This window comes from Somniosus microcephalus, chromosome 6 (assembly GCF_052327205.1).
Source record: "Somniosus microcephalus isolate GS21.2 chromosome 6, FLI_Smic_1.0, whole genome shotgun sequence".
Lineage (NCBI taxonomy): Eukaryota > Metazoa > Chordata > Chondrichthyes > Squaliformes > Somniosidae > Somniosus > Somniosus microcephalus.
Genome location: NC_140992.1, coordinates 164280723 through 164305428, shown reverse-complemented (window position 1 = coordinate 164305428; position 24706 = coordinate 164280723). Strand labels below are relative to the sequence as shown.

The following is a 24706-nucleotide window of genomic DNA, read 5'->3' as shown; positions in this document are numbered from 1 at the left end:
TAGATCTCCAAGGTCGCGGAGCTTCTGGGATTCCTTATTTGTCAACTTCGGAAAGTTCTCTAAACTGGCAAAGAGAGCCCTTTCAATGGCTTCGGGCGAGCTGTAGCTTTATCCCAGCCTTGCCCAAGCCATCGTCAACCCAGCTGGTGGATGTCTCACTTTGACTGCTTTTATCCTGTGTGCCTGTTCGGCAGACTCTTGGCCGAGCCATTTGATAAGGAGGTCGAGCTCTTCTCCTGCCGACAGGTCTAGGCCCGATATGGCACCATGGAAGGAGGACTTCCAGGCCCAATAATTCACTGGTATATCATCAAACGTGGTTAACCCTATAGTCACCAGCTGGCTGCGTGCAAGGTATTTGGCAAGGTCGTAGGTGGTGAGGCCTATGCCATGGTTGCCTTGAGTAGGGGCTCTGCTGGAGGTCTCATGGAAACGAGTGGGGGTTTGCTGCTGACTTTCTCTCTTCAGTGCTCCATTCCTCTGCTCGGTGTCCCCTGTTTTGTGGGGGAGGATCCTGTGACTTGGGACACGCAATCCATTTTGAAATTGGTTGGTGACATGGGGCATGTTACATGGTGCGCTTGAGTCTGCAGAGATGTGCGGGTCTTCATCTCTCTCTCTTGTAAACTGTGTGTCGGCTTGGTCACTCACGCAGTCTGTGGTGCGCTGTAGTCGACTCTGACGTGGAACGGGAATTAAAAGTTTGTTAGCTGACTCGGTATCAGCTTCCATTAAAACTGCCTCCAATATTTGTGCCTCAGCTAATGCAGCATCTATCTCTTTTTCTTCCTGCAGAGCATCTAATGTGGGTTGGAGATGGGCCTGTTCAACTTTTATTTCTATTTCTTTCTTGACATAAGCTGCTCTGGCTTGGGCTGCTTCTGCACTAGCCCGTACTCTGGCGATGGCCATACTAACCCTAGAACCAGCTGATGACCGTGAACCAGCTGATGACCTAGAACCAGCTGATGATCTGTAGTAACGAGAGCTTATAGACAGATTATCACATTCTTCAGTTTCATCTAACTGTTTAAGGTCTTCTACTTGCTGAGTAGCGTTTTCGGTATTATCTCCTGCCATGATGATGTGAGGTAAGTGTGGTGTACAAGGTTAAGACTTAAGCTGGCTGTGTCATGATGGCTTCCTCTGTGCCTAGATGACAGCCACTTAACTCTCGAGTCCTTGCTGCTCCACGTGGAGGATCTCCTCTCTTCACGGCTAGCCATTCTGCTGTCTTTTCACTGTACTGGTCTCGCTAGATGTAACTCCTATCCAGTTATCCAGTCAGCTAAACACTCATTCAAATAACTCCTCGAGAAGCAGGGTGCTGTTTTGAAGCTTTACTTGAATAAAATTGTGAAACAGTAAACAAAGACAAAGTATGTTTTGTACACAGAGCTAAGTACTATACATTAGATGTTACATAAGATACAAACATGTTTATGAAAACAGAATAGACTAACTGTATAAGTAAATAGCACTGAAGCTAAACCTCGGTAGCTAACAGCTAATAAACTTCTTATGGACAAAGTATTTTCATAATACTATACTGACAAGGTTGTTATCATTTTACTAAACAAGGATACTCACAGACATTGCGTCTTTCCTAGCATATAAGGAAGGATGGAGGAGGATTGAGAATGGCTGCCTCATGTGGGCTTTGATCACAACTCAGCAAACACTTCCTGGAATACTACTTCCAGGGCAGACAGGAAGGTGGTCAAATAACACACTGCTATACAATAACTACCACTAGAGGGTGCTACCTGCATGTAATAAGTCCAGAACAAAGACAATAAGCAAACAAATAATTTGTGATCATTTTTTTCAGTAAAAGCCCTCCCAAGGAGAAAAACGCGAAAGCAGGAGAAAGGGAAATACCAATATAGAGATTCTGCCCTTGTTTATCGGCACAAGTAGAATCCCGAGAAACTATACTGTGGAATCAGGCTGTAGACAAAAAAGAGAATAATGGAATGCTTCACCATGTCAAACTTGATGGAGTGGTCAAAGGGGATGGGAACATTGTTGACAGTTGCAAAGAAGCCAGCTATGACTTTGGTTCACACACGTGTAAGTTTGAAGCCTGAATCGAGCGTTTCCAATAAAGAATGATGGAAGGCAACAACTCATTCCAAGAATGAGGAAAATAAGGGAAGCCTGGAGAAAGAGCAGTAGCAGAGTAAAACGGACAAGCAACATAAACACAAATCGCTCGAATCTTTTCAGCCAATCCCCGTTTGCCTAATTTAACTGCTGGTCTTCATCGCTGCGTATACTAGACTTGTATCTTTGTGGTTAGGTCTCGACGTTTTCTTGGAACCAGTCAAATTTAGTGCAGGGTAAGTCAGTTTGTTATCATCGGCTCTCTGTTTGGTCTGTAGAATAAACATTGAGAATATTTCTTTACATTTTTCTTAAAAAAGCTAAATGAAAATTACGTCAAATTAATTTTCAATATCATCGCAAATCCAAACGTATTCTGATGATTGGCATGATTATTGTTTCCACGTATGAACTGTGCTGTACCTCTGCATACACTGTGCTTCCTTTTTTTTTGATGTTTCACCTTCCTTGGAGCCGATCAGTTCCAGAGCAGTGTATGTCAGCTTGTCCTCAGCTCCCTCTCGTTCTTTCTACAAAGTCAATATTTAGCATTCATTAAGTTACTTTTTCTGAAGTTTCACGAGCCAAGATGCCATTAATATAACAAACAATTGAGGCAGCATTGTCGCATTGTCATTGTTATTCATTCTTCGGAATCTTAATATTTTACTATTTATTTCTACAGCAAGCCAGGGAACAATAATCCGAAGCTTCTGGATTTGAAGGGTCTAAACTGCTCGTTAATTTATTTGTCATTATTTTGAAAGCTAGCGGAGAACCTCTGTAACTAGTTGATTTCCGGAAAAATAAGTTTTACGTGTCAGTGCAAAATAAACGATTTGAGTTATTTAGGTATATGACTTTCTGCATCTTTATGTTGTGATCTAAATTCAGAATGCAGTATGTTTAGCTCAAAGGTCATGCTTGAATTGGTATGAATTTACTTTATAATTATTAATAACATTAGTGGATCTCACGTTGACTTGTTCGGAATTAAAATATAAAGAAATAGATGGACGCAATTAAATTAATAGCATCTTCCTTAGCATAGGGTGTACAGTGTAGCAATTGGATAAGTAACTGTAGTCCCTCCCATATGAGAGCTAATCGATTAAATAAATACATTAATTAGAATAAATAAACAAATAAATGGATTTGTATATAGAAACCAGTTAAATAAATCTGCCCCCGATAAGAAGGGGCACATAATTATTTCGATTGGTGACTCTTCAAGCTAATACTTGAGACAGCGAAAATTTGAAGGGGCAGACAAAGGACAAAGTGCATTTATATAGAGGCGTCGGGGTACTCTGGATGTTACAAAACTTTTCTTGGAAATTACTTATTTCTAAAATGTAGTTACTATTTTTTAGTTAGGCTAAGCTACCAACCAATTGATGAAGAACATGGTCGCGTAAATAACAATGATATAAATAACCAGATAATCTGTGATGTTGCTGTTGCCTAATGAAACAATCTTGCAGGAAAATCGTGATAAATCCCCTGCTTTTTTTAAATTGGGCCCTGGGAACTTCTATGCAACACTGACCAAACATAGGGAGACTTGGTTTCTCCTCTTATCTGAACCACCGCAACTGGGACAATGCATCACACTGAGCTCTGCACGTGGATATAAACCTACATCTTATGATCAACTCAAGCAGTGAGGCTTCAAGACAATACCTACTGATTTAACTTAAGAATGCTACAGCGGAGTAAAGAAGTTAGAGCTTGATATGGCTGCAAGATTCGTGTAAACAACATTTACGCCATTTCTTCATGATTTCATTCAAAGTTACAGGAAGGGCTTTAATTTGCTGTGTACTTGCGCGCAGAGCCATGCGTAATCTGGGCAAAATCCAATTACGTGAGTTAAAAGATTGAGTAAGTTTGGCTTTTTTGAGTTATGCGTATAATTACAATACGCCCAAATCGCCTGGACTTTTTATGGCTGTTTATTTATCCCTCCTCCGGATTTTATCTGCGCCAATAGTAATGCCCCACTACAAGCTACTGAGAATTATACACGAATTTCCTTAAATTGCGCTTGCTCAGATCATTCCAATCAGAATCTAAGGCGCACCAGGACAAAGTAAAACATGTTTTTGGTATTTTAGTCCAATTTTTGAGGTTTTTAAAAATTATCCTCCCTGAGAACGGCATTGTATTTTCCGGTTCTATTATTATTGCGGTATAGGTATACATAACCTTCAAAATGGAAAAGCTTCCCGATTGCAGATTCTTCAACTCGCTGCGTATTGTGCAGGAATGATGGTTGAATTAGACAGAAATGAATTTATCGCACTTGGAGACGCAGTATATAGCGTGTGCGCGTTGCTTTCCTGGTGCCTCGATTAGTTACGCTGATTTACGCCCATCTTTCGATCTTGCCTATTCTAATGACATTGGCAGTAAACTTGAATGTATCAGACTCGGCAGAATTGAAAGGGGAATGGGCCCACTTTCAGGTCTAACTTTCAGGTTGCGCACATGGATGTATGATCCAGGCCGTCGGCAGATAACGTTGGTAAAGGTTTTATAATAGGTTCATGTATGTTATATGAAAAGAAATAGGTTGTTGGTCTATATTTAACCTAGACTCACCAGAATCCTTTTTAACCGGAAGCTGGGAGGATCGCTCACGTGGGCATGGGTCAGATCACTTTATATAATGCACACAATGGAACTTATTGTTAAGGGCCCCTGGTATATAATGTCCTTTAATAAAATGATGATCAGTTGCTTGTCGTTGGGGACACGGTGTCCGCTTAGAGGAGAGACCAGTGATGCAGAATTGAGGAAATATCTCGTGCTGACCCGATATTTGTATGAAAGCAAGGAAGTAATGTCACATTATTCCTAACATGGTGAAACACATATAATTCCAGAAAAGTAATTTCAGGTGGTGTCACGCTATTCTGCGGCCTGGACTATTAACCCTGAGCAGAAGTGTTCAAATGGTAGTTTGAGAATCTTCACGCTGATTTACACCCATTTTACGATCTTGCAATATTCTAATGACATTGGCAGTAAACTTCCACGTAACAGCCTCGGCAGAATGGAAACGGAAATGGGCCAATTTTCTGGTCTATGTTTTAAAAATTGGGAGTAAATCATCATTATCATTAACTGCGACCATGAAGCAGTTGAATAGTTGGGAAAATTCAACTGGTTCAATAATGTCCTTTCGGGAAGGAAACCTGCTGTGTCGACAAGGTCTGTCCTGTATGTGGCGCCAATACCAGATCAAAATGGTAGAATGTGAACTGTCCGCTGAAGTGGTCTAGCAAGTCACTCAGGTTTATCAAACCGCTATCAGCTGTTCAAGAAGGTTCACCAGCACATTCTCAGGGCCAGAGTTGGGCAGTTAATATTGGCCTTGTCAACGACACATAAAAAAATAAATGTGTGCTCTAGCACCAAATCTACTTTTTCCAGCTTCCACTTGAGCGCAACTTTTTGGGTTAATATCGAGAAGCGCAAGTAAATATAAGTTGTTCGAGGCAGACAGATTGTGTAAGAGAACCAGAGGCATGCTGCACAGCAAAGACCGTTTAGGTACGATGACCTGGGAGATGGCAGGTTATATCATCAGACAAACAGAATGTGACGGGTTGATTTTGAACAGCGTAGAAAGACAGTATAACAATAATGGATTGTATTGGCAGTTAGAAATCCACTATTGCGATTGGAGTTCTCCCTGGTGTCTTTTAACGTAAAAGGATCAATGTTTGCACTTTAATTCAAGGTGCTGTCACCTGGTTAGCCCGAAGGGACGAGCAACTTTGTGTGACATCCTCAATACAACAATGGGTCATTTAAAATATGATATTTTATTAATAATGTTTAAAGTGAACAATATTTCCTATTATTTAAAATCCGTGCGAGAGTTTCTAAATGTTGCTATCCTTATTCTATATTTCAATCCTTACAGAATATATTGTGTTTTCTACAGAGCAGGGAAACACCAAGACTAAATTCAAAAATAGTTAAAACAAATTCATTAGAGTGCAAAGTCTAAATGCTTTAGTTGACGTTTGAAACAAAGTAGGGGGCAAAATAAGATGACCGTACCCGATCTTCATGCTGAATAGTATTCACTGCATTTCTCTTGCAGCCGGCTGGAAAAGAAAATTAAGATGAATCGCAAAGAACGACGTGCCATTTTGGTTCATCATCAGACCAATGAAATCAAATATAATTTGGTTAGTTTCAGGTTACAATAGGGCCACATGTTCATGTTGTATCTCAAGAACGTTAAAACCGCGTGCATAGCTTGTGTTAGGATCACGGTGATAAAGTTGTGCAAACCTCATTGTACCCATTAAATTCAGCGATAGAGTTCTAGAACGATAGGGTTTAGCAATTTGCAGCTATGAACCTGCTATTCTTCAAGTTGCGATCTAATATTTGAGTTGACGTAAGACGTAAGTTTGAAAACATTTCTCATCATTCACTTCTAAATTAAATAACGTGTTATAATGGGCTATCAGAAAGTCAACTATCAAGAAAGTGGGGATCGTTCATACCTTTGGATGTAATGAATGGAAGTCCCTTCACAGTCATAATGATCAACAATAGAATTATCACCGCACCCGCGGTACATCTAGCGATCAGAATGACACTGGTCGGAGAGACAAACTCTATTAGATTGATAAAAAATCACAATTACAAACTGTGGAATGTAAAGCGGATATACACAGGTTTAAATGTCATAAACATATTTCCAAGTATACTCCTATGAGAATAAAACAACGTGCATAAAGCCTCAGCAGATCGATTTAATTATCTATTTATTCACCACATTTGTATGAAACCAGAAACCAATAGTTTGAAATACCCAGTAGTTTGATTAATTAGCAGCAATGCGAAATAAAGGGAAGAAAACCACACCGAATTGTCGTCTTCTAATTGACGAGATAAAGCGCATTGGATAAGAATTAATCTGTTCGCGACATGTTGACAAATAATAAATAGTTTTGGGTGTTTTCTCTGATCAGTACATAGCACAAATTCGTTCGAGATTCTCTTTGCAGTCAATCTTCACCAAGGCTTTTTCCAAATTTCCACAAATGCGTCCAAATTAATATTATTCCATAATTAACAACAGAAAAAGCTGGAAAATCTCAGCAGGCCAGGCGGCATCCGTGGAGAGAGGGGCAGAGTTAACGTTTCAGGTCTGGGACCCTTCATCAGAAATATTATTCCATTTTTGGGACCATGTCGAGGGAGTCGCACTGCGCAACGGATGATGTTGGGACTGACCTTGGATTGCTTGCTGGCTGCAGGAGTGTGAAGGCCTTCAATTACCCCACTCCATACCTCCACCCCGCGCTAACTTTTCCGGTTTCTGGCATCAAAGCTCACCGTGCTCCGCTTTCGTAAGCTTGCAAATTTATGACAGTTAGTCTGAATTATGTAAACAATACTGAGGACTGGAGTCTCAAATTGGCTAAGTTGCTTACGTCCAACTTAATTCTCATCTGATTGAAATAACCATCAGGCGATGGAATCGCGATTAAATTACCATGTGTGATTCAATTTTACCTTCGTTAGCAACGGTGTAGCTGGCATTAGCTGGAATGGAGTTTGAAACGTGATGAACTTGACAGGTGTAAACTGTGCCGCGCACGATTGGCTCTGTCTCCTCTAAGGAGCTGGTAACTTGATACAGTCCCTCTGTCTTTTCGTGTTGTTCAGTTTTAAATCCAGTCAGGATTGCAGTACTATTTTTATGCCAGGTGAGGTTAAAGTATTTCGGGTAAAAAGCAGCCGTTCTGCACTGGAGTCTCAGAGAAACTGATGAAGCCCCTTCGGATGGTACAGATACAATTATCAGGGGAGCGGGGGAAGCTAAATGGCAAAGAACGCAATTCAGACAAAGCAAAACATCTGACCTCTATTCTATCTACTCCTGTATTTCATAAAATTACCAACAGCTCTTTCGGGGCATCGTAGTTGTATTGTTAAACATTATTAATCCTGACTGCAGCTCAACCAAAGCTTTTCCTCACTTTAGCTAAATGTTCCTCCCCCACGGTATTGACATATCAACGTTATATGTAGTAAAATTGATTTACACCATTGGGTTTCTTTTTGTTAATTCTAATGTGTTCTAATTGCCAGGCTGCGCTTAAATTGCTGCCAGGGTACAGTACAGGTTCTGCTGCTATACCGAGAAGATTTCTTCTTCTGCACAGCAACAAACGAGTTCGGATCTTGGTCTGGACTACGGCACTTGCTGTATCCTATGTGTTTCGTCAGTTCCACCGTACGGCCGGTCTGGAATTTTATCTGGAAGGCAAAATCTAGGAGCGCCGTCTAAAAGATGGTAATCGGAATCGTGCTCGTCTAATTAGATAAAGGACATTTAAAAATATATAATATTCGAGTAAGCCCAATATTCTTCATCCTGCGAATAGTGCTCCAACTTAAATCCTGTTTTAATTCCCAGCATTGTATTAAATTTCATCGACAAACATAGAATCAAATAATCATTGCTGATTTCGGTAAGTTGTCAGGTTTTGCAGAGATGCTGGAACTGGAAACTTTCCATATTGTTGAACACATGTCATTCTTAACAAGTAGAAAGCTCTACTATTTTATACAGAATGCATTTCTCTCTTGAACGCCTTTGTAAAACGCAGTTTAAATAGCGGCAGCAACTAAACACTTCACCTTTCTAATTGTAGCCACACTTACCATATACAACAAGTTGTACACCTGTTCCTGTTGCAACCGTTTGATGCTGATATTTTGCGACAGAATAATACGTTCCGCCGTCCGGGATAGTTACATTCAGGAGGTGAAGGTAGGCGCCGCCTCTCTTTACATTGAACAATTTTCTGCTGTCTTCTTGCAGGAAGGTCTTATTACCATCTCTCCACCAGTAAACAATTACGTTTAAATGATTGAGATCGAAGGGGAAAGAACATCGGAAGGTAACGTTTGTGCCTCTGAACGCCTTCCTTTGTACAATATCTGGAGACACCTTGTCCGATGTGCCCACGGCAACTATTAACAAAAGATGCATATTCGGGTTTAATCATTCATATATAAGGAAGATGATCTGCACCACAAAAATAACATCGTACGTCCAGTATTTTGATACATTTGTAATTCAGTGTAACAAATTATCAGATTTATTTTCCAGTCTGTGAATGAGTTTTATCATAGAATTATCATAAATGACATTACCTTTCTCATCCAGATATTTCCCTCTGGCAAGGAACATATATGAAAACAATTCAGCAAATTAAAACAGTATAAACAATACCCGTTTGCACATCAACTATATGATCGACTTCATGTGCTGTGTCAGGAGCAGTTATTGTATAACAGCAGTAATAAAAGTGTACCTGGATACAAAATGCCCAGGAAACACATGCCCCAAATGAACACATTCATAAACATATCGGCAAAGAAAATACGGTAGATAATCCGTTGTGACTTAGAGCGGAATGGATGAAGATTTGACGAATGGGCGACTGTGTGCGTAATATAATCTCCGACTGATCTGTGATGTCAGAGAGTACATGACTTTTTAATTGCATAATTTTTTTATTCATTCGCGTAATGTGGGGGTCGCTGGCACGTCCAGCATTTATTGCCATCCCCAGTTACCCTTGAGAAGTTTGTGGTGAGCTGCTTTCTTGAACAGCTTCAGTTTTTCGTAGCGTACAACTGAATGGCTTGGTAGGCATGTTAAGAGTCAGCCACATTAGCGGGGAAATACATGCCCTTTAAAGTTGGTCTGCCAAGGTAGTGAGCAGAAACGGTAGCAGGAACTAGGAGGCTGTAGTTAAAGCAAAGTATAGAGCTTAATAAAATTGTACACGAGCTCACATCCCATAAATCCTCTTTACTTCACCCGCCAGGAAGGACGAATACTGCATATCTTCGGTGATTTTGATTCTGCATAATCTGCTAATTGAGTCCATTGTTATCCTAAAAAGGATCGCTTGCGTTCCAAAGTCCATTTCTGTCGAGCTGCTTCGTTTAAGAAATATTATTGGAAGCAAGGATGGCCCATAGATTGTTGGATCGAGCCCAGTTACAAGACATGATGGCACGGTAATATTGTGGTAGAGGACTTCATTGAATGTAGATGGAATGAATGCGTCGAATTTCATATTTATCTTCGAATTGCTTTTAAGAATTTCAGAGCATTATATGGACTATAGATAGCAGCTATTTTACTATAAATTCTGTGACTACAGTTGGATTCACGTCCGCAGTAGCAGTATAACTCGACAGTCAGGTTCCGAATTGAATCTGGAGCTCGTTGGTGTCAAGCAATGACAACGTGAGATGCTCTCCGGCTGGAAAATCAATCCCCTATAACGTGTGGCTGGGTGTAAAACGTAGCATCTCCTGGATATCAAAAAAGCTATTGGAAAAAATTGCAATCTTGTAACATGCCAGTTTTGTCACTTTAGCCTATCTGTCTAACAGTCCGTCTAGCGCCGCTTAAGAAAAGCGTTAAACCAACGCCAAAAATTGAAATTACCTCTATAGTGCTTAATCCCAACATGACAAAGTTGTATCCCCCGGTATCCCAGCATAACTTCTAGGAAATATCTGCGGAAAGCCCGTGAAAATTCTAGCCATTAAAGTTTTAGCAGTTTCCCTAGGTCAATACCAAATTTGGATACAATTTCATTGAGAATGTCAATTTAAAAATAGCAGTTATATTTACAATCCAAAGTAGGCCGTTTCCCCAAGTAGCTATTTTCTATCAATAATCTAAATTTAGTTGGAGATACAAAAGTCTAATGTAGCAAATGACATACATTAAAATGTAAATTAAAAAAGACTTGCCTTATGCATTGCGTTAATATGCGTAGACATAAAATTAAACCGTACTGTCACTTATTGTAAATAACTGACCTGTAGAGTGAAATGGCGTCCCAGAAAGTCATTTATTGAGCTCTTGTTTCAATTCATTCACTTGGAATTGCCGCAGAGTTTCCTGCCAACTCCCTCCACAACATAGAAGCAGCATTAGCGGGACACCCAGAGAAAGCCACAGCAAATATTTCAAATTCCTGATTAAAACCTCATCAGCTACGATATGACGACGGTCACAAATTCTGAGTTAATAGTATATCAGCTATGGTTCCTGTCTGTTGTTTCACTTTATTCACCAAACCGGTGCTAATGGCTGAGCTGACCTTAGTATTGAATTAGCATGCTCCGTTTGAGAGAAGAACTGGTTTATTTTATTATTGGCTGTAAAGTGCAGTAGCGATTCTGCAGTTTACCGATAATATCTACACAGGCTGGAACTCTGAATAATTTTAAACGATTAGCTTGCCAAATAACAGCATCTACAATCGAGCAAATGTATGAAACTCCGAGTGGAAAAAGTTGCAATTGTTGACAGGAGGTCAGCACTATACCGTATATATCTATATAATTTAATGCTCGACTGCAAAGGACGTGTTGCACAACAAGCTGCTATGAAGACGGCCCATGCGGTTCAGGTTAGGTCGGTAGCATCACACAGCCATTGAGTGCTGTTCATTATTGCATTTTCTTTTTAAATACCAAACCGCAAGGTCAGGTTTTTTTTTTACTGGAATGAAGTTAACTTGATGGCGCCTAAATGTAAGATAATTTGCACTTACATTATTAATAGTCTATCACCAGAATATATTTCAATAACAAATTTGGGGCAACTTTTTATCTTTCTGGTCGCGGGGCAGAGTTTCATGCAGCGGGCAACGTACCGTACATGCGTGATTGCTTCCAGTTCTAGGCTCCCATATATTACTGAGAACCGTAGTTGGAGAAATGGCCACACACACAGGCAAATCCGATTCTGGGTTATAGTCCTGCTAGAAATATAATAATAGAAACGAATGGATTTTGAATTTGCCCAAGGCAATATTTGAGCATCATTTGGAGTATTGCATGCTGTCCTGTCCATCACATTATAGCAAATATTTTGTTGACATTAAAGGGTACAGTGACGAATCAATATTGTTGTGAGTAATTAGGGACTGGCCGCACAAAGAACAATTCAGGTGAGCCTTTCTTCAGTGGAACAGAGGAGATTGACGAGGGGCTAAGCGAGTCTTTGATAATGCTGAAAGCTTCTGATAGGGAGACCAGTTACAGTGTGTCCTTATTATCGCCGATGGTATCTGCATTTCCAATTTGGCTAGGCTCAATCTCCCGTCTCTTGTTGTTCAGTAGAGTGCTCCGTCGGAGATATCTTTGGGTAAGTGTAGATTTTCCTCGTTAGCCTTTTTAATTATTCGGTCCAGAAAGTTCGTGTAATCTGTGAAAGCTCTGTGAGAATAAGATCGGTATCAGTTTTGTTTTTAATATCACAATCATCTGAGTGGGTTTGAGTTCAATTTCTTTGAGAATGTGTACCGAAGTTGAAAGTTTTTTCTGGCCACTTATATTCGGTGACATCTGGCCATGGATCGATCTGAGCACCAAGATATTTTTTCTATTGTTCCCGGGGTTATGCAATCCAGCTATTTATTGTCTATGGCCCCGTTCCTTCATTGGTTATATAGGAAAGTCATTTTACTAGAATTCATTTCAAACCCAGCAGTGTTTTTATGTTTATTTTCGGTCCTGTTTTCTGGCAGAACGTCTCCAACATGGAAGAGTTCTTGATGATCTTGGCGTGGGAGTCGCTTAATAGTGCGATGTTGTCAGCGAATGCGAGTATTGTGCATTTCCTTAAGCTGTTGTTATTTCCCATCCATACGCTGGAACCATCCTTTCTATTGAACATAGGAATGGGTCCAATGTTATGGTGAACAGAAGAGGAGAAAGAGAGTCGCCTTGTTTGATCCCTTTTTTGATGATTATTGGGCCTGTAATTTCCCTGTCTCCTTCGATAATCGTTGTAGTTCCAGAGAACACGTTTTCAATCAGTTTAATGAACTGCTTGTTCAGCCCCATCCTGGTCAGACCTTTCCATTTCAAAATAAGAACAGAAAATGCTGGAGATATTCAGCAGGTCAGGTAGCATTTGTGAAGAGAGAATCAGAGTTAACGTTTCAGGTCGATGACCTTTCGTCAGAACTGGAAAGGAGCAGGAAATGGAACAGATTTTTAAGCAAGTGTAGGAGCTGGGAAAGGGGGGAGGTGATGAAAGAACAAAAGGGAAGGTTTGCGATAGGATAGAAGGCAGAAGAGTTTAAGAGACATTAAGAGTTTAAGAGACATTAAGAGATATTCAATGCAACAGGAGATGGTAAAGAGAAAGGTTAAGAAGCAAAATATGGTTCTAGATGAAGTGTAAAATGCCCTGGCAGAATGAAAGACAGCTGCCATTTGGGAGAGAATAAAAGAAAACACAAACAAAAAAAGTGTGGTTAATATATATATATATATATAATAGGGGCCGAGGTTATGATCTGAAATTGTTGAACTCTATGTTGAGTCCAGAAGGCTGTAAAGTGCCTAATCGAAAGATGAGGTGCTGTTCCTCGAGCTGAAGTTAAGCTTCAGTGGAGCAATGTATGAGGCCGAGGACAGTGAAGTCTGAGTGGGAGTGGAGCAGATAATTAATGTGACAGGCTACTGGAATCTCGGAGTCCCCCTTATGGACTGAACGGGGGTGTTCCGCAAAATGGTCACTCGATCTGCGTTTGGTCTCCCCAGTGTAGAGGAGACCGCATCATGAGCAGCGAATAATGTATACTAAATTGGAAGAGATACAAGTAATTCCGTGTTTGACCTGGAAAGGGTGTTTGGGACACTGGACAGTGGAAAGGGGGGAGGTATAAGCGCATTTGTCGCATCTCCTGCGCATGCATTGGAAGGTGCCAGGCGAAGGGGAAGGAGTGTTGTGGGTGATAGAGGTGTGGACCAGAGTGTCGCGGAATGAGTGGTCCCTTCAGAATGCTGAAAAGGGAGGTGTGGAGAAGATGTGTTTGGTGGTTGGATCATGCTGGAGATGGCGGAAATGGCGGAGGATGATCCACTGAATGTAGAGGCTGGTGGGGTGAAAGGTGAGGACAAGGGTATCTCTTTCTTGGTTCTGGGAGGGAGGGGCAGGGGTGAGCGCAGAAGTGCGGGAGATCGAATGGACATGGTCAAGGGCCGTGTCATTCAGAGTAGAGGGTAATCCTCGGTTGAGGAAAAAAGAAGGCATGTTGCAAGCACTGATATGAAAGGTGATTTTCTCAGACCAAATGCCGTGGAAACGGAGAAACTGGGAGAATATCAACTTTCAATTTCGATATCAATTTGTGTGCAACAGAGTCGAATGCCTTTGCCAGCTCAACGAAAACCACAGCCAGTTATTTTCCGTTGTTTTCCACTCCTTTTATAATGTTTTGGATTATGGCTATGTTCGAGTGAACTCCAGGTGTTGCCGCTAAGAAACCGTTGTGTCTAGGATTTAAAATAATAGCTTCGTGTGGTAAACCACTGTTTGTATTCCACTGTGTACATGTCTGTACATGCCTCGGCTGACTCCTCCCACGAGTCCAGGTATAAAGGTGACTGCTCTACAGTCCCTCTGCATTCTGGACCGGTCGACCACTCGAGGCACACCTTCATTCTCTTGTTAATAAAAGCCTGTTAGTTACTCGCTTAACCTCAGTCTTTTGAGTAATTGATAGCGCATCAATTTTATTAACAAGATTTTTATAATGGAGAAGATCCTCACACCAGAATGCCTGGACTTAGACCACCGGGAGGCGGACGCATCCACCAAGTTTACTCACTGGCTTAGGTGCTTTTAAAAATTCCTGATCGCCCCTGCTGCAACGGTCAAATCGGACGAGGACAAACTGGATGTTCTGACCTCCAAAGTGAACCACCGAGTGTACTCGGTCATCCAGGACGTGACCTCGTACGCGGATGCTATCAAGCTCCTCAAGGACCAGTACACACGCCCAGTGAATGAGGTGTACGCCAGGCACCTCCTGGGGAGTCATAAACAACAACCTGGGGAATCGACCGAGGAATACCTTCAGGCACTGTCTGTGCTTGGCCGGGCCTGTGGCTGTAAGGATGTAAAGGCCGCCGTGTACACAGAGGAAGTTATCCGGGACGCTTTTGTAGCGGGCCACAGGTCCAATTACACCCGACAGCGACTGTTGGAGCAGAGTGACCTTGACCTCAACAAGGCCTCTGAACTCGCACTATCATTGGACGCAGCCTACCGGGGCATGGATGCCTACTCCTCTGCACTGTGGACGCCGCGGGGAACGACAGCCTGGGACACGGTAGGACCGTCTCATAGCGCCGTGCCACCCCAGCCACATCCCAGCAACGGCCCAACTACCGCAGCGGTGCCCCAAGGCCAGACAGCAGTGTCCCAAGGCCAGAAATGCTACTTCTGTGGCCAGGCCAAACACCCCAGAGCGCGCTGCCCAGCGAAAAATGTGATCTGCTCGGGCTGCAGGAAGAAGGGACACTACACCAGCGTCTGCAGAGCCAAAGCCACCCCGAACCCCAGCAGCGCCGCGTGTGGGCCGTGCGGGCCGCCATCTTGGGCATCCCCAGCCATGTGCGAACCACCGGAACAGCAGCCATTTTGGACGCCTCCAGCCATATGGGGATCATGGACGCCGCCATCTTGGACGACAGCCGGGACGCAGCAGACCCCCAACACCGCCTCATCTGATACCTGCAGTGACACACTGACCTCTACGCTGGCCTCCGTTACGCTGGACCAAGGGAGACCGCACCAACTGGCCCGGTCCACAATGGACATGAAGGTAAAAGGTCACGAAACAATCTGCCTTTTTGACTCTGGGAGCACGGAGAGCTTCATCCACCCCGACACAGTGCGGCATTGCTCTCTCCCAGTCCTGCCTGCGCACCAGCGGATTTCTATGGCCTCCGAGTCCCAGACGGCGGACATTGGCGGCTACTGCGTGGTGACACTCTTAGTAGACGGGACTGTGTACGATAATTTTAAACTTCTGGTCCTGCCCCACCTCTGCGCTGCCGTTCTACTGGGGTTAGATTTTCAGTGCCACCTTAAAAGTGTTACGATGGCGTACGGTGGACCCCTCCCCCCACTCACAGTCCGCAGCCAGCAGCTTCAAAATTGCCCACCGCGCACCAGGTGCAACCTCTCCACACTCAGAGTCACCCCCCGCCACTGTTTGCTAACCTCAGCCCCGACTGTAAGCCCATCGCCACAAAGAGCAGGCGATACAGTGCCGGGGACAGGGTGTTCATTAAAACCGAAGTGGAGCGGCTCCTGAAGGAGGGGATTATTGAGGGCAGCACCAGCCCCTGGCGAGCCCAGGTTGTGGTCGTTAAGACCGGCGAGAAGCAGCGCCTGGTCATCGACTACAGCCAGACAATAAATCGCTACACCCTGCTGGACGCTTACCCACTCCCCCGCATAGCTGATATGGTCAACCAGATTGCGCAGTACCGCGTCTTCTCGACCATTGACCTGAAATCAGCGTACCACCAGCTCCCTATCCACCCTGAGGACCGCCAGTATACTGCCTTTGAGGCAAACGGCCGACTCTACCACTTCCTTAGGGTTCCCTTCGGCGTCACCAATGGGGTCTCCGTCTTCCAAAGGGAGATGGATCAGATGGTCGATCAAAATGCATTGCAGGCCACTTTCCCATATCTGGACAATGTGACCATCTGCGGCCATGACTTGCAGGACCATGACGCAAACCTCGAAAAATTCCTCTGCACCACCCGACTCCTGAACCTGACGTATAACAAGGAGAAGTGCATATTCCGTACAACCCGCCTCGCCATCCTTGGCTGTGTTGTGGAACACGGAGTCATCGGTCCTGACCCCGACCGGATGCGTCCCCTTATGGAACTCCCACTGCCCCACTGCCTCAAGGCCCTGAAGAGGTGCCTAGAGTTTTTCTCCTATTACGCCCAGTGGGTCCCCTACTATGCGGACAAGGCCCGTCCGCTGATCAAGTCCACCTCTTTTCCCGTGATGGCAGAGGCCCGCTTAGCCTTCCACCGTATCAAGGAAGACATTGCCAAAGCCACCATGCACGCAGTGGACGAATCCATCCCCTTCCAAGTGGAAAGCGACGCGTCCGAGTTTGCCTTGGCCGCTACCCTTAATCAGGCGGGGAGACCCGTGGCCTTCTTTTCACGAACCCTCCAGGGCCCGGAGACCAGACACTCTGCTGTTGAGAAGGAGGCCCAGGCTATTGTGGAGGCTGTGCGTCATTGGAGGCACTACCTGGCCGTAAAACGATTTACCCTGCTCACTGACCAGCGTTCAGTTGCTTTCATGTTTAACAACAAGCAGAGGGGCAAACTCAAAAACGACAAGATCTTGAGGTGGAGAATCGAACTTTCCACCTACAATTATGAGATCTTGTACCGGCCCGGGAAGCTCAATGAACCCCTGGATGCTCTATCACGTGGCACCTGTGCCAGCGCGCAGATCGATAGACTGCGGGCCCTCCACAATGACCTCTGCCACCTGGGGGTCACCAGGTTCTTCCACTTCATCAAGGCCCGCAACCTGCCTTACTCCATTGAGGAGGTCAGGACTATGACCAGGAACTGCCAAGTCTGCGCTGAGTGCAAACCGCACTTCTATAGACCAGACAGGGCTCACCTGATAAAAGCCACTCGCCCCTTCGAGCGCCTGAGCATTGATTTTAAAGGGCCTCTCCCCTCCTCCGACCGCAATGTGTACTTCCTCAACATTATTGATGAGTACTCCCGTTTCCTGTTCGCCATCCCCTGCCCGGACATGACCAGTGCCACGGTCATTAAATGTCTGAACGACCTCTTCACCATGTTCGGTTTCCCCAGCTATATCCATAGCGACCGGGGCTCATCGTTTATGAGTGACAAACTCCGCCAGTAGCTGCTCGCTAGGGGTATTGCCACAAGCAGGACCACCAGTTACAACCCCCGGGGGAACGGACAGGTGGAAAGAGAGAATGCAACAGTTTGGAAGGCCGCCCAGGTAGCCTTAAAGTCTAGGGGCCTTCCGACCTCCCGCTGGCAGGAGGTGCTCCCCAAAGCACTCCACTCTATTTGGTCACTGCTCTGCACTGCCACTAACGCCACCCCTCATGAGAAAATGTTTGTCTTCCCAAGGAAGTCCACATCGGGGACATCGCTACCACCATGGCTGACGTCCCCAGGGCCGGTCCTACTGAGAAGACACGTGAGGACCCATAAAACAGACCCCCTGGTCGAGAGGGTCGACCTCCTCCACACCAACCCCCAGTATGCTTACATTGCGTACCCGGACGGGCGGGAGGACACAGTCTCCATATGAGACCTCGCACCCTCGCGGGCCGCAGTAACCCACAACCCACTACCACCCCCCCCACGACCCAATATCCAGCCCCAGCAGACGGCATGCCTGGGCCCAGCGACCCGCTCGACACCCATGAGGATTACACACCAGTGCCCCAGCCTACGCGGGACTCGACACCGGAAGCTTCACTACCCCTGCCATCGCCACGTTGATCACAGTGGCAGACAAGACCTCCGGAGAGACTCCAATACACAACTTTTAATACACTTCACCCCGCCGGACTCATTTTTAAACAAGGGGTGAATGTGGTAAACCACTGTTTGTATTCCACTGTGTACATGTCTGTACATGCCTCGGCTGACTCCTCCCACGAGTCCAGGTATCAAGGTGACTGCTCCACAGTCCCTCTGCATTCTGGACCGGTCGACCACTCGAGGCACACCTTCATTCTCTTGTTAATAAAAGCCTGTTAGTTACTTGCTTACCTCAGTCTTTTGACTAATTGATAGTGCATCACTTCGGCTATCCTTTTTGTGTTGATTTTGGTAAATGAACGGAGCAGTAGTTGGCCTATTGTGAATTGATCTCCAGTTATCTAAGCTTTTGAGGAGCTCTGGGTCTTCTGATTTAGGGATAAGCAATCTGCGACGTTATTTCCACTATCTGTAATGGATTCTGGGCTAAGGCATAATTTATTCTTTTCTTGTTCCTTTATTTAGCATGCTGTTGCCGTTCGTGCTGACTTAAGCCACTGTGTGTGTTAAAAGTCTTGTGACGAATTGTGCATTGATAATCATCTACTGGGTCAGAAGTGAGGCAGGTACGGGGATCCACGAGGTAGTTTTGGAGGAGCCGCAGCCCCTGCACTTATCCAACAGGTTCGAGGCTCTTACTCCCTGTGGGGACAGGAGCAGGGACTGCAGGGAGGATGAGTAACCTGGCCACAGCACCGTGGAGCAGGGGCCCATTCAAGTGGGGGGAGTTAAAAGAAATGTTGTAGTGGTAGGGGATAGTATCGTTAGGGGGATAGATAGAGTTCTTTGCAGCCGAGAGCGAGAGTCCCGAAGGCTGTGTTGCCTACCCGGTGCCAGGGTTAAGGACATCTCCTCTGGGCTGGAGAGAAACTTGGAGTGGGAGGGGGAGGATCCAGTTGTCGTGGTCCATGTTGGTACCAATGACATAGATAGGACAAGGAAGGAGGTTCTGCTGAGGGAGTTTGAGCAGCTAGGGGTCAAATTAAAAAGCAGAACCACAAGGGTAATAATCTCTGGATTATTACCTGAGCCACGAGCGAATTTGGCTAGGACAAATAAAATTAGAGAGTTAAATGCGTGGCTCAAAGACTGGTGTGGGAGAAATGGGTTTTGCTTCCTGGGACACTGGCACCAGTACTGGGGCAGAAGGGAGCTGTTCCGTCGGGACGGGCTTCACTTGGCCAGTGCTGGGACTAGAGTCCTGGCGGATCATATAACTAGGGCTGTAGAGAGGGCTTTAAACTAACTAGTGGGGGGGAGGTTCCTAGAGAGCAAATAATAAAAATGACAACAGAGAAGGTCATAGACTTAGGTAGCAGTGGGGAAATTAAAAACCAGAGCGTGTCAGGAAGGGGCAGAAGGTATGGAGTAAAAGGTAAAGTAATAAAAAGGGCAAAAGCAGGAACTAAGTGTCACAAAACATCTTTGAAAGTTCTCTATCTGAATGCACGTAGCATTCTTAACAAAATAGACGAGTTAATGGCACAAATAACTACACATGGGTATGATCTTGTGGCCATTACAGAAACATGGCTGCAGGGTGACAATGCCTGGGAATTAAACATACCAGGTTATTTAACGATCAGGAAGGACAGGCAGGAAGGAAGGGGAGGTGGGGTGGCTATGTTAATAAAGGAAGGAATCACTGTAATACAGAGAAATGATATTGGGTCAAAAGATCTGGATAAAGAAACAGTTTGGGTGGAGGTAAGGAAAAATAAGGGGAAAAAAACACTAGTGGGCGTAGTCTATAGGCCGCCGAACAGTGGCAACTCTGTTGGACGGAGTATCAATCAGGAAATAGTTGAGGCTTGTAATAAGGGAACATCTATAATTATGGGGGATTTTAACTATCATATTAATTGGACAAATCAAATTGGGCAGGGCTGTCTTGAGGATGAGTTCATTGAGTGTATTAGGGATGGGTTTCTTGAGCAGTATGTAACTGAACCGACCAGGGGGCAAGCAACCTTAGATCTGGTCCTGTGTAACGAGACGGGATTAATTAAAAATGTCCTCGTAAAGGATCCCCTTGGAATGAGTGACCATAACATGGTTGAATTCCATATTCAATTAGAGGGTGAGAAGGTTGGATCTCAAACAAGCGTGCTAAGCTTGAATAAAGGAGACTGTGAAGGTATGAGAGCAGAATTGAGTAGAGTGTATTGGGAAATTGATTAAAGGGTAAGATGATACATGATCAGTGGTGTACATTTAAGGAGTTATTTTACAACTTCCAAAAAATATATATTCCACTGAGAAGAAAAGGGTGTAAAAGAAAAGACAGCCATCCGTGGCTAAGTAAAGAAATTAAGGATAGTATTCGACTAAAAACAAGGGCATATAAGGTAGCCAAATCTAGTGGGAGGATAGAGGATTGGGAAAACTTTAAAAGACAGCAAAAAATAACAAAAAGATTGATTAAGAAAGGGAAGATAGATTATGAAAGTAAATTAGCAAAAAATATAAATACAGATAGTAAGAGTTTTTATAGTTATATAAAAAGAAAAAGGGTGGCTAAAGTGAATGTTGGTCCCTTAGAGGATGAGACCAGGAAATTAATGGTGGGAAATATGGAGATGGCAAAACACTGAATGAATATTTTACATCAGTCATTACAGCAGAAGACACTAAGAATATCCCAACACTGGACAAACAGGGGTCTAAAGGGGGGGAGGAGCTAAACACGATCAAAATCACTAAGGAAGTGGTACTCGGTAAAATAATGGGACTCAAGGCGGATAAATCACCTGGACCTGATGGCTTACATCCTAGGGTCTTGAGTGAAGTGGCGGTTGGGAGTGTGGATGCATTGGTAATAATTTTCCAAAACTCCCTGGACTCAGCAAAGGTCCCGGCAGACTGGAAAACTGCAAATGTAACACGCTTATTTAAAAAGGGCAGTAGACAGAAGGCTGGAAACTATAGACCGGTTAGCCTAACATCTGTGGTAGGTAAAATTTTGGAGCCCATTATTAAGGAGACAGTAACAGGACATTTGGATAATCATAATTTAATAGGACAAAGTCAGCATGGTTTTATGAAGGGGAAGTCATGTTTGACAAATTTGCTGGAGTTCGTTGAGGAAGTAACGTATAGGGTGGATAAAGGTGAACCAGTGGACGTAGTGTATTTAGACTTCCAAAAGGCATTTGACAAGGTGCCAAACAAAAGATTATTGCTTAAGATAAAAAATCACAGGATTGTGGGTAATATTCTGGCATGGATAGAGGATTGGCTATCTAACAGAAGGCAGAGAGTTGGGATAAATGGTTCATTCTCAGACTGGCAATCAGTAACTAGTGGTGTTCCGCAGGGGTCAGTGCTGGGTGCCCAAATCTTTACAATCTATATTAACGATTTGGAGGAGGGGACCGAGTATAACATATCAAAGTTTGCAGATGATACTAAGATGGGAGGGAAAGTAGTGAGTGAGGAGGACATAAAAAACCTGCAAGGGGACATAGATAGGCTAAGTAAGTGGGCAGAGATTTGGCAGATGGAATACAATACTGTAAAGTGTGAGGTTATGCACTTTGGCAGGAAAAATAGTAGAGCAAGTTATTATCTTAATGGCAAGAAACTGGAAAGTACTGAAGTACAAAGGGATCTGGGGGTCCTGGTGCACGAAACTCAAAAGGTTAGTATGCAGGTGCAGCAAGTGATTAAGAAGGCCAATGGAATGTTGGCTTTCATTGCTAGGGGGATAGAATATAAAAATAGGGAGGTATTGCTTCAGTTGTACAAGGTATTGGTGAGACCACACCTGGAATACTGCGTACAGTTTTGGTGTCCATACTTAAGAAAAGGCATACATGCTCTCGAGTCAGTACAAAGAAGTTTCACTCGGTTAATCCCAGGGATGAGGGGATGGACATATGAGGAGAGGTTGAGTAGATTGGGACTCTACTCATTGGAGTTCAGAAGAATGAGAGGCGATCTTATTGAAACATATAAGATTGTGAAGGGGTTGGATCGGGTAGATGCGGGGAAGATGTTCCCGATGATGGGTGAAACTAGAACTAGGGGGCATAGTCTTAGAATAAGGGGCTGCTCTTTCAAAACTGAGATGAGGAGGAACTACTTCACTCAGAGTGTGGTAGGTCCATGGAATATGCTGCCCCAAAAAGCTGCAGAAGCTACATCATTACATAAATTTAAAACAGAAATAGACAGTTTCCTAGAAGTAAAGGGAATTAAAGGTTACGGGGAGCGGGCAGGAAATTGGACATGAGCCTAGGTTCGGATCGGTCATGGCCCTGTGGGTAACGGAGCGGGCCCAGGGGCCATGTAGCCTGATCCTGCTCCTATTTCGTGTGTCTAATTCTGTTAGATTCAGGAGATGGTTCTGGGATAGTGGATTGGCAGTTAGGATCAGATCAACCATGATCTTATTGAATGGCGGAGCAGGCTCGAGGGGTCGATTGGCCTACTCCTGCTCCTATTTCTTATGTTCTTATGTTCTTATGTACTGCGTACTCCTTTTACATTTGTCATAGTGGCAGGTGGAGGCGTGGTACTCGCCTTTTTGTTACATTGAGTATAATTGTTGATTTAGTTTGAAGAACTGCATTCTATTTTTTTAAATGAACTAATTGTGTTCAACATTGCTCTACAGGGAATGCTCAATCATTGGTCTATTGGTTATTCAATGTTAAGCTCGCTCTGATTCTTGTGATTATTTTGGGGTTCTATTCTAACCCTTTCACTATAGGCACCTTCTATTGTATTTATTACATCCTCAATTTTGTGTGTCTCTCTATTGGTATTTGAATTCTGCGATACAGCGGAATTTTGAGGCCTCAGAATCGTGAAACGTAAGCTTCTGAATGACGATTCCTCTAGTTCTGTAATTATCATTTTCTTTAGCTTTATTATGATTTCCATCAGGACAAAAAAGTCTCACGGTTTTTAACGACCGCAATTGGTATCCTACTGGGCACTAGAAATGGTCTTATATAGTCTTCTTCATTGTTTTTTATGTATGCGGATTTCAGTGCGAGACTGGCAGGAGTAGAGCTCGCGAACTCGAAGCTTTGGCGCTTAATGTGCATTGCTGCTGGATGACTGGAGGCAATATTGGCCCAGAAATTCGGGTCCCAACGCGTGAGTACGCACTGGGTACTCACGCGTAGGCACAGCCAAAGTGCCGGTTTCACGCATGCACTGCGCATTCGCGGGAAACCGGCACTTCCGTAACCCTAAAAGAAGGGGTTGACAGGTGGAATGCGTGCGCCAGAGAGGCAGCGCGTGCAAATCAAAGTTACGTTTTTTTTGCATGTTTCTCCGGGAGGGTAAGTCTCCAGCAGTTACACTTTTAAAAAGCAGGTGCAAGGCCTGCTTTTAACACGGTAAGTGGTGAATTAATTAAAATTAAAACATTTTATTCCACAGGTTTATTATTTTTAAATATTTAAAGAAAGGTATGTATATTTTTAGCCCTGTTAGAAAATGTAATTAATTTTTTCAAAAATTTAAATTATTGTTTAAAAATGTGAAATTTTTTTTTTAATTGAAATTTTAGTGATGATTTGAGGCTCATAGTATTTATAGGTTTGACAGCTCTTCCTGTCAAATTAATGAATGAAGCATTCCCTGCTATGATTGGCTCTCCATTGCGCACGTGATCCCAGGGGACGCATCGAACTAACTGCTCCCCGGATACGCAAGCACTGCGCGCCGGCAGCTGGAGCAGGCCCAGGATTGGAAACACCCGTGGGCCCACAGCTCAATGGCCAACGCGCTAGGTAAGTGTAGGTCGTGGCCTTGCACCCGCGGGAAGCTCCCGTCCCAAATTTCTGAGCCATCGTTGGGGACGTTGCGCTCACGGGCTTTGTTCGAACCAGAATGGTAATACTTGAGGGGTTGTCCGGGAGAGTTCAAATGCAGCGGGGGCAGAGCAAGAGCACAAAAACCCGGGAGAGTTCAAAAGCAGAAGGAGCAGAGCGAGAGCGCCAAAGCCTGGGAGAGTTTAAAAGCAGCGAGAGCAGAGCAAGAGCGCCAAAACCCGGGAGAGTTCAAAAGCAGCGGGAGCAGAGCGAGTGCACCAAACCCAGGAGATTTCAAAAGCAGCTGGACCACGCTGAGATACAAAGGATCGGTGAGTGTAAAGAATTAAAAAGTAATCAAAGTGTGACATCAT

General features: G+C 44.0%; 1 protein-coding gene across 1 annotated transcript; it reads right to left on the bottom strand.

Moving 5' to 3' along the window:
• Positions 1–1333: 1333 nt before the first annotated feature.
• LOC147116165 (uncharacterized) lies at positions 1334–9556 on the bottom strand. The gene is made up of 7 exons (XM_085989500.1): positions 9465–9556; positions 8809–9120; positions 7654–7959; positions 6636–6749; positions 6181–6227; positions 2520–2636; positions 1334–2378 (listed from the first exon to the last, which is right to left on the bottom strand). The coding sequence occupies exons 1-7, from the start codon at positions 9517–9519 to the stop codon at positions 2250–2252; spliced, it is 1080 nt and encodes a 359-aa protein (XP_085845626.1). The 5' UTR covers positions 9520–9556; the 3' UTR covers positions 1334–2249.
• Positions 9557–24706: the final 15150 nt, after the last annotated feature.